The sequence below is a fragment of the Zalophus californianus genome, chromosome 7 (genome assembly GCF_009762305.2).
Source record: "Zalophus californianus isolate mZalCal1 chromosome 7, mZalCal1.pri.v2, whole genome shotgun sequence".
In the NCBI taxonomy this organism is placed as follows: Eukaryota; Metazoa; Chordata; class Mammalia; order Carnivora; family Otariidae; genus Zalophus; species Zalophus californianus.
This window is the reverse complement of record NC_045601.1, coordinates 45,663,725-45,674,872: the sequence shown is the minus strand read 5'-3', so window position 1 is coordinate 45,674,872 and position 11,148 is coordinate 45,663,725. Positions and strand designations below refer to the sequence as shown.

General features: G+C 37.7%; 1 protein-coding gene across 1 annotated transcript; it reads left to right on the top strand.

The window, feature by feature from the left end:
* Positions 1 to 6,091: 6,091 nt before the first annotated feature.
* On the top strand, positions 6,092 to 7,365 carry LOC113927507 (transmembrane protein 230-like). Its single transcript, XM_035728654.1, has one exon. It carries the CDS (start codon positions 6,092 to 6,094, stop codon positions 6,521 to 6,523), a length of 432 nt encoding a protein of 143 aa, XP_035584547.1. The 3' UTR covers positions 6,524 to 7,365.
* Positions 7,366 to 11,148: the final 3,783 nt, after the last annotated feature.

The window sequence follows — 11,148 nt, the reverse complement described above, 5'->3', positions numbered from 1 at the left end:
AATCAGTGCAAAAGAATCGTATAAAACTCTACTAACAGGAAGCTTACTTTAATACACAAATAAGTTTGTGCTTTTTATGCAAATGTTAATTATAAAATTTCGTATGAGTAAATTGTGCTTAGATTAGTTGCCATGATTTTGATGAGCACTTTAAAATTTCACAAATTAGGGCACCTGGGTGGCTCAGTCGTTAAGCGTCTGCCTTCGGCTCAGGTCATGATCCCAGGGTCCTGGGATCGAGTCCCACATCGGGCTCCCTGCTCCATGGGAAGCCTGCTTCTCCCTCTCCACTCCCCCTGCTTGTGTTCCTGCTCTCGCTGTCTCTGTCGAATAAATAAATAAAATCTTTAAAAAAAATTCACAAATTAAATTATTTGAAAGAGAGTCTGCATAGGTAGCCTGTATAAAAAAGAAAAAAGCAGAATTCATGCAACATGAATTGTAAATGTCTTGAGAGAGTTTCCTTAGTGTGTATTTTTTTAAAAGATTTTGTTTATTTATTTGAAATAGAGAGAGAGAGAGCATGAGCAGGGAGGAAGGGCAGAGGGAGAGGGAGAAGCCAATTCCCCACTGGGCAGGGAGCCCAATGCAGGACTTGATCCCAGAACCCTGAGATCATGACCTGAGCCAAAGGCAGACACTTAACCAACTCAGCCACCCAGACACACTGTATTTTTTCCTTTATCTACAATTAAATTTAGGATCAGTAAAACATTAAAATATTTTATTCTTGTAATTAAACTTTAATTATTGGTTTAAAATCAGTGTGATTGTCAAAATTAATAGGCAGCTCACATGTAAACACATGGATCTTTTTAATACTTTACCAGATCACAAACTTTGCACTAAAGATTCAGGGATGAGAGATGGATTAGTCATCAAATGGTTCAATCATTTAAATGTTTGGATACAAAATTAGTTGTATTCATAACATATCACTCACTAATTCCATATGTATTTAATAGTTAAATACTTAAGATAAAATCATTTTTAATAACTAGAAAACTATAGATGAATCTCTTTAAATTCCCAAATGGATAAAAATTTTGAAGCATAAAAGCAGTGGAAGAAATTTAAAAGAAGAAAATTTAGTAAATTTATGTTCATAAACATTTCAAGTCACCACCATTCATAACAGTCACAAAGGGAAACAACCCAATGTCTATGTACAGTAAAGTACATAAGTAAATTGTGGCACCTCCTATAAGGAAACATACCTCGGATGCCTAAGGATGCATGAATTACAACTACATGGAAAACATAAATGACTCTCAGAAATATAATAGTATTTGGTCGAAAAAAGCCAGACACTTATTGCATGGTATTTTAAGATCTGGGATTTTAAAGAGTGGCTATGTTTGGGGGATGGTATAGTAACAGAACAGGTAAATGAGAGAATTCCTTAGGTGTTGAGAATATTCTGTTTCTTTGTCTTAGTGCTGGTTCCAGAGTTGTGGTCACTTGGTGAATATTCACTGGGCTGTGAATGTATGCTTTATCAATGTTTTTGTATTTTCGTCGTATTTTAATACAATTTGTGAAACAATTCCTAAATATGAGAAATTTTTGTTAGACAAGACCAAAAAAAGCTTGCAATTTATTGGGAAAACACAAAACATTAATTCAAGATTAGCAAAAGTGTAAAAATTGGGGAATGTTCCATGTTGAGTAGGGTGGAATAAACATTCTCTTATATTTTTGTGGAAACACAAATCAGTTCAAATCTTCATAGCAATTTTGAAACAGAATCGAGAGTATTAAAACTAGTCACATCCTGTGATCCCATTATTTCATTTCTAGGAAACTTCTGAACTCTGATTCAATTAACTCACTTTTCTGTACTTTGAATTTTCCTTTCACTACATTTCTTTTTCCCACTAACATATTTTTCCATGTCCGTGCAATTGGATTTTTTTGTTTTCAGATAAAATATCTATTTACATCTTTGTGGAGAACATACATCTGAGGTTTTCTGTCATTTTTGAAACTCTTTCTCCTGGTATCTTGGTCAGGCACTTTGTTGCAAGTAAGAATAAGCTACTTCTAACCAGCTTGGACAGAGTAAGGTAATTTATTAAAATGACTCATGGAACACAGGAAAAAGAGTTGTCTTGAACTTCCTGAAGAACTAGAACCTAGAAGTATGAAGCAGTCAAAGATTCATACATCTTTCCACCTTTTAAAAATTCTCTCTCTTAGAGTTTCATGGTCTCTCATCTCTGTGTTCTTCATTGAAAGGACACATGTTTCTCTTCCTCCGTCTCTGGAGACTGGCTTTGCTTCGGCATGATAGCAGTCATACGCTATGTTCAAGTGACCTCCATTCAAACAACAAACAGAGATAGGCTAGTGTTGTTGAATTCAAATTCAAATTTCAGGAAGAGAAACTGAATGGTGTGGGTCACTTAGCTTCCCTTAGGAGTCAACCTGAGGCCAAGGCAAAACAGAGTACAAACAGCACCTGGAACTCTGTAGCATCCTTCAGGGGATAAGAGAGACAGTAGACAAAAAAAAAGTCCCCCTTTAATGGCTTGAATTATGTCCCCCCAAAAGATATGTTGAAGTCCTAATCTCCATTACATCAAAATGTGACATTGTTTGGAAATAAGATTATTATAGATGTAATTAGTTCTCTTCAGATACTGAAGTAGGGTGGGTCCTTAATCCAATAAAACTGGTGTCCTTATAAAAAGAGGAGAGACACAGGGTGAAGATGTCCAGGTGACAAGAGGCTGGTTTTGCATCAACAAACAAAAGAATGTTGGAGATGGCTGGAAAACAACAGAACCCAGAAGAGGCAAGGAAGTATTCTCTTCTACAGGCTTCAGAGGGAAATCTTGATTTTGTACTTAAAGCCTCCAGAACTGTGAGGCAATAAATTTCGGTTGTTTTAAGCCACCTGCATATTGGTATCTTTTTTATTTTTTTTAAAGATTTTATTTATTTATTTGACAGAGAGAGAGACAGCAAGAGAGGGAACACAAGCAGGGGGAGCGGGAGAGGGAGAAGCAGGCTTCCCACTGAGCAGGGAGCCCGATGCGGGGCTTGATCCCATGACCCTGGGATCATGACCTGAGCTGAAGGCAGACACTTAACTGACTGAGCCACCCAGGCGTCCCGTGCATATTGGTATCTTTTTACAGCAACTCTAGGCATCCAATCCAATACTCTATAACTCATTAATAATTGCTACTCTAAACCACAGCCATGAGGCAGATTCTGGAGCCACACCAAAGAAGGCAGTAGGATAGCATAGTGCTGATTAGCTTTGATGTGAGAGATAAATATCCAAATATGTGTCACCAATCACTGTGTAATAATTAGAGATAGAAATCCATTCTTTCCACTCTTGTTCAGCATAGTACTAGGAAAGCGTAGCTAGCCCAATAAAGCAAGGAAAGGAAATAAAAACACAGGAGAGGAAGAAACAAAACCATCCCTGTCGGCAAATGGCATAATGGTTTATGTAGAAAATTATAAGAAATTAACCAAAAAAAAAAAAACCTATCACATCTGATAAGTGAGTTTTGCAAAGTTGCGAAATGCAAGTTCCTGACTCACAGAAATCAATCGTATCCAATATGATAATGATGAAAAATTGTAAACAAATTAAAAACATAATGCCATATACAATTACTCCAAAATAAGAACATATTGGGGCGCCTGTGTGGCTCAGTCATTAAGCGTCTGCCTTCAGCTCAGGTAGTGATCCCGGAGTTCCAGGATCGAGGCCCGCATCAGGCTCCCTGCTCCATGGGAAGCCTGCTTCTCCCTCTCCCACTCCCCCTGCTCGTGTTCCCTCTCTCGCCGTGTCTCTCTCTGTCAAATAAATAAATAAAATCTTAAAAAAAAAACAAAATAAGAAAATATTTAGGTGCACACCTAACAAAATGTGTACAGGGTCTGCATGCAGATGGATAAAAAATTATAATGACAAACCAAAGAAAACCAAATTAAATAGAGCAATATACCATATTTATTGACTGTAAGATTCATCAAAATAAAGATGTCATTTCTTCCCAAATTAATCCATAGGTTTAATGAAATTCCTACCAAAATCCAAATACGATTTTCTGTAGCCATACAAAAGTTAAGTCTCAATTTTAGGACTTAATATACAACAGCAATTAGTCAAGACAGCATGGTATTGGCAAAAGATAGAAACTTAGACCAGTGGAACGGAATAGAGATTCCATATACGGAGCTACACAAGTATACTAGCTCAATTTTGACAAAGGTGAAAAAGCAATTCCACAAAAGAAGGACAGATTTTCCAACAGATGGTATGGTAATAATTGGGCATTCACGGACAAAAGCAATGACACCTAAATCTAACACCTAAATGCACTGTAGATCTGAATATAAAACGGGACGCCTGGATGGCTTAGTTAGTTAAGCATCTGACTTCAGCTCAGGTCATGATCTCAGGGTCCTGGGATGGAGCTCTCCCCACCCCCACTCTGTGCTCAGCAGGGAGTCTGCTTGTCCCTCTCACTTTTCCTCTGCCCCTCCCCCTGCTTCATGTTCTCTCTTTCTCAAATAAATAAAATCTTTAAAATAAATAAATAACATAAAATAACATAAACTTACAATATTTTTAGAAGAAGTCATAGGAGAAAATATTCTTGACCTAGGCATATGTAAAGAGTTCTTAGACATGACAGCAAAGGCATGATCCATAAAAGAAAGATATGACAAATTAAACTTGGCAAAACTGAAGCACACACACACTTTTGCACTGCAAAAGACCTTGTTAAGAGATAAAAGAAAAGCCATAAACTGGGAGATGGTATTTGCAAATCACATATCTGATAAAGGACTTCTGACCAGAGGATAATTAATTATCTAAACTCAGCAATAAGAAAACAAACAGTCCAATTAGAAAATGGGCAAAACACGTGAAAGCCACTTTATCAAAGAGGATAAAGGAATGGCAAAGAAGCACTTAAAAAGATGTGTACCCCCATTAGCTTTCAGAGAAATGGAAATTAAAGCTACTGTGAGATACCACTACATACTTACTAGGATAAATTTTGAAATATGGACAATACCATGTGCTGGCAGAGATGTGGAGCAAAGGATCTCTCCCACATTGCTGGTGAATATACAAAATGGTCCAGCCACTCTGGAAGACACTCTGGCAACTTATCATCTTACACATAAACTTAGCATATGACTCAGCAATCCCACTGCTGGGTATTTACCCTAGAGGATAAAAACTTAGATTCACACACAAACTTGTATAATAATTTTCATAGCATCTGTCTGTAATAACCCCAAACTGGATGTATCCCAAATGTCCTTCAATAGGTGAAGAGATATAAAAAAACCTATTGCATATCCACACAATGAAATTCCGCCCAGGAATAAAAAGGCATGAACAAAGCACAATAACTTGGATGGGATTTCAAGATACTAAGTGAAGAAAGCCAAACAAAAGGTAACACACTGTAGGATTCTATTTTTATGATTTTCTTTTTTTTTTTTTTTTGAAGATTTTATTTATTTATTTGACAGAGAGAGACACAGCAAGAGAGGGAACACAAGCAGGGGGAGTGGGAGAGGGAGAAGCAGGTTTCCTTCAGAGCAGGATTTCAGCCAGGTTTGATTGTAACACTCACATATCTCCTGTCCCCTAATTGGCCATTGGAGGCTGATCAAATTAGCTAAGTGTGCTGCATGTTAGACCAATGGAAGAGAAGAGAGGCAAACATAGGACATGATGATGAACATTTCGGGAAAATGGAAATTCTACGAGATTGACTGAATGAAATCTACCGAATGTAAGGTAATCTACTCAATCTAAATAGTTGCAATGACAAAGGAATCGGAGTTTACTAGAACTGCCCTAAGAAAATGAAGGAGCCAATATACCATCAGACTATCAAAGTAATCTAAACTTTGCCTGATAAAAAAGGAATTCCATAAAAAATATGGCAGTCTTGCAGAAACAGTTCTTTAGGGGGAGTTAGATGAATGGGAGATGCTGAGGCGAGCCTCCGCGTGGCTCCGGGCAGCCGTTGGGTGGGCGCGGGGGCCCTGAGGCCTCTGCCCGCTGCAGTGGGCGAGCTCCCCATCCACTCTGCCGGTTATGGTGCCCACTCGCACCAACGTGGCTGCCGGGATCCCCAGTAGCAAAGTGAAATACTCAAAGCTCTTCAGCACTGACACTGGACACATTCACTATCAGAAGGAAACTTCACCTGCTGAAGCTAGCTTTAAATTGCAAAGATGTGTAGTGAGATCTCACTTATTAAAGTTTAAGAAAAGCTCTACTAAGATTCCTTATAAGGCCGTTGCCTGTGCCACTGCGCAGTTTTTGATTGGCACTTTTCTGGTTATTGTGGGCTGCCTCCTGCTGGCGGGCTACATCAGCAAAGTGGGCGTCAACAGGGCCGTTCCGGTTGTGATTGTTGGCATCCTGGTGTTCCTGCCCGGGTTTTACCACCTGCTCATCGCCTACAGAGCCCACCGAAGCTGCCAGGGCTACTCCTACAGTGACCTTCCGGATTGTGATGAGTGATGACTAGCCCCCAACCGCAGCCACAAGAAGAGGAGTCACGGATGGGGCTGAGCGCAGCCATAAGGCATTTGGCAGAGGCTGTGGAAATCTATGCTTCAGGAATAAGGAACTTGCAGCTTTGTAGATACTTAGCAAAACTATAACCAGGTTTTATAAATTCATCCCCAAAATGTTCATTGAGCTTATAATTAGCCAAATAGGAAGCTAGGAAGTGCTCCGTTTTTATTTTCTTGGCCCTGGCTAAAACCCCTAACAGTTTTTTTCCACGTGGATATGTATAGTGGAAGAATAGCATCGTTAATTGTGCAGGGAAGTGAAAAGTTATTCTGTAGAACAAAATGTTGCCCCCACCACCCTATTTAGAGCTGAACATCTCTTTTAAGTAGTCCTCATTGATAATTTTATTTTGTGGCAAATGGAAAAATGCAGTATGTCTACTTTCATATTAGTAAGTAATTTATCTGGAAAATTTCTGAGTATTTTATCACCCATGCTTATCTCCAACTTTGTAGCCTATGGATATCTTGGTAAAATCAAATATCAACGTAGGAGAAATAAAGAGAACAATACAGTTGTGTTGTGTGGAGCTTTAGAGTCAGATAAAAGTGGTTTTACATCCCAGATGCCAACTTTTTAGCTGTATAACCCTGGACAAACTATCCTAATACTCTGAGACAGAGTTTGGGACATAATTCTTACTGTTTGAGGTTTCAGTATGGACCAAATATAGTATTTATATTAACAACATTGCACATGGGTGGTCGTCAAAGTGTTAATTCCTCACTGTGAGGTAGGGTTTTATAGAAGACTGCACATAAAATTGACTAAAGCCACAAGTGAAGTGCTTCCATTCAAGCTAACCTAGGAAAGTTGGCAACCCAAGAAAATGAGGCTGCTCATCAATAAAGTCATCTCTTAGTTTAAATCAGGACACTGGATTGCTTTTTATTCGTATGAGCCTTTTCCTCTTGAGTCTTATGTAAGAAGAGGGCAGATCCAGGATTTGTGGCACCTAAGGCTTATGGAATTTGGAGGGGTCTCTTAAGAAAATACAAAATCATAAATTCAAAATTAAGTGCAGTGCACAGCAAAGGACCTATTTTAAGTATCTTTAGCTTCATGGTATATCTGGCTTCCTAGAGAAAGTAAATAAAGGATCTAGAGAAGAGAACTGAATGTGGGCATATGTCCGCAGTTAAGGCTGTAGTTCCGGATTAAAGATAATTGATGAAACAGTAGTATTTTTTAGAATAAAGGATATCATCCTATAAAAAGAAATACTTTCTGAAGTGTTGTAGATAAAGAATACAGGCATACTTTGGAGATACTGTGGATTTGTTCCATCCCACACTACCTCAGTGAAGCAAGTATTGCAATAAAGTGAGTCAAATGAATTTTTTTGGTTTCCCAGTGCATATAAAAGTTATGTAGACTATATTGTAGTCTACTAGGTATGCAGTAGCACTATATCTAAAAAAAAATGTAAATGCCTAAGTTAAAAAATTGGGGTGCCTGAGTGGCTAAGTCGGTTTAGCATCCTACTCTCGATTTCAGCTCAGGTCATGATCTCAGGGTCTTGAGATCGAGCCCCGTGTTGGGCTCTGCACTGGGCGTGAGTCTGCCTAAGATTTTCTCTCTCCCTCTGCCCCTCCTCCCACCCCACCCCACCTCTCTCCCTCTCTAAAAAAATTTAAAAAAATAAAAAATATTTTGTTGCTAAAAAATGCTAATCATTTGAGCTTTCAGTGAGTCGTTATCACTGATAGAATAATAATGAAAACATTTGAAATATTGTGAGAAGTATCAAAATGTGACACAGAGACATGAAGTGAGCAACTTTTGGTAAAGAAGTGGTGCCGATAGACTTGTTGGATGCAGAGTAGCCACAAACCTTCAATGTGTAAAAAATGCAATTATCTGCAAAGTACAATAAGGTGAAACATAAGAAAATGAAGGATGCCTGAACAGATTTATGTTTATGAAAGATATTTATGAAATATTTATGAAAGATAAAAGAGTGCATTTCTTGGACAAAGAATATTGGCAATTCATAAAGGAGAAGAAAAATACTCTCAAGTGTGCTAACCCTTAGGATGCACAAAACATACCCAAGTTAAAAGAGTTTGGTGGTCTTCCATTGGTATTATATTATGTACCTAGACCAGACATGTAACAAATAGGAAAAAATGGTACGTTTCTAAATATTAGCTTGAGATTGTGCTAAATGAACATGGAAAATATGAGTTATAATTTGTTTGGGCTTTGATAGCATCTTCATAATCCTCCCTCTTGTTAGAAACCACAGAATATACAAAAAAGTCCATTGAAAAGTAACTGGTAAAAAGTCCAGCACAACTTCAATATGTATAATTAATATTACAAGGGGGAACTCAGTCATGGAAAGGAAATACCTTTTGAATATAGAGAACGGTTAATCTATAAAATGGTAGTGAAGGAATGTCAATTTAGGAATCAAAGATCCAAATACGGTCAATAGTGTAAACTTCGATCCAGAGATGACCGTATCACAAAGAGAAGAGTTGGGCAAATAAAGACAAAAGGAGTATCAGAACATGGTCATATTATAGAAGGTGGTATTAGAAATTGGAGGGTTGTTTTAATTTCAAACATGCCATGCATAGTGTGTGCAGTAACTTTAAAATTGTAGTTCACACAGATCTGTATTTCTGAAACAAATAATACATTATATGTCAAAAAACAAAAGATAGTAGGAAGGGGAAAATGAAGGGGGGGGAATCGGAGGGGGAGACGAACCATGAAAGACTATGGATTCTGAGAAACAAACTGAGGGTTCTAGAAGGGAGGGGGGTGGGGGATGGGTTAGCCTGGTGATGGGTATTAAAGAGGGCACGTTCTGCATGGAGCACTGGGTGTTATACGCGAACAATGAATCGTGGAACACTACATCAAAAACTAACGATGTAATGTATGGTGATTAACATAACATAATAAAATTAAAAGAATAATAATAACAGAAAACAAAAAAAATTGTAGTTCATCAGGTCACAAATCTGACAACTCTTGCTGAATTATAAATTATATATATTTGGCTCTTCTTCTGTTAATTCAAAGTTGAGGCCAATTTCCTGTAAGAGCATTCTTTTGAAATGATTGGATTCCCAGCGGTGACTGACAGCCAGTCGTCCAGGCTAATGGTCTGGGCAGGCCAGGTCACTGGGCACAAGGAATGCAGGCAGACAGGAGACTGCAGCATCACCCATCTACAGACAGAAAACTCTTCCAAAGGACACCCTTAGAGTAGGACACTGTCCTTAATTTTGAAACAAAGCATATCACTTTATTATTAGCTTTTCAGAGAAAGTCTTGTTCTCTGCCCTTCCAAGAGAGTGGATCTGTGTCATAATTTGCTCTGGGGTTTTCTTTCATGTTTTGAAAGTAGCCTGTTTCACTATGGATTCCACATCCTCGTTAGTCAGCTGCTTTTTAAGAAATTTGCTGATTTTTAACAGTGCTTCTGAGGTCCTAGGATGGGTTCAGTTGATCACAATGAATCCCATGATGAAGCGAGGACATACATATCAGAGTAAACTAGATGTGTGACAAAGGATCATCAGTGCAACTAGATGTGTGACTAAGAGTCTGCAGGGCAGAGATAGCTCAAAGTGTTTCTCTTTGTAGTTTAAACAAGTTGAGGAAAATGTTAGGGAATTAAGTACAAATATGAGAAAAAACTCTACTATAAATTCCACTCATTTCTGCCAACCTATGTGTTCATGAGGGCTACCTTGACTATCCTATTTAATAATGCAACATGCCAAAAAAAATAATACAACTTGTTAACACCCCTCCCTTAACTTCTGATCACCACTTTCCAAGATTACTTTTTCATTTTCCAGAGCATTTCTCTCCTTCCAATATGCTAAACAATTTGCTTATTTATTATATTTATTGTTTAGTGTCTGTTTTTCCCCCCTAGTATGTTAGCAGTAGGAAAATAGGGATTTTTATCTGTTTTCTTCAGTTCTTAGAAAGACAAGCAGAATGTAGTAAGCACTGGATAAGTTTGTGGGATGAAAGAATAAATGAAGAAATTACTATTGTTTAACTTCAATATAAGGACATATGAAGTCCTAAGAATAAATTAAACCCATGCATTCTTGAAATTTCTAGCCAAGTTCTACTCATTGATAACCTAAAAAAATGTTTACTTAAAAAGGCCTTAGGCAAATATACTTTAAAAAGTATGTACCTAGTCTCAAATGGTTACATATGTGATAACATTTATATAGCATTCTTGAAATAAAATTGAAGAGACGAAGAGCAGATTACCATTGCCAGGAATTGCAGTGGTGCTTACGTGTGATAAAATTGTATAAAGCTACACACACACACACACACACACACATACACAAGTGCTTATAAACCTGTTGAAATCTGAATTAGCTCTTTTGGCTGTACCAATGCCAGTTTTCTGGTATTGACCATGCACTACAGTTATGTAAGATGTTACCATGGGAAAGGTGCAAGATGGATGGGATCTCCAGGATTTTTTTTTTTTTTGCAAATTTGTATGTTGAATTTATAATTATTTCAAAATAAAACGTTCAAAAATGGTAAAGATTTTAGAATGCTAATGTCAGTGT

Coding starts and splice junctions, on each gene's coding strand:
- LOC113927507 (XM_035728654.1), top strand. CDS start 6,092: ATGGTGCCCACTCGCACCAACGTGGCTGCCGGGATCCCCAGTAGCAAA.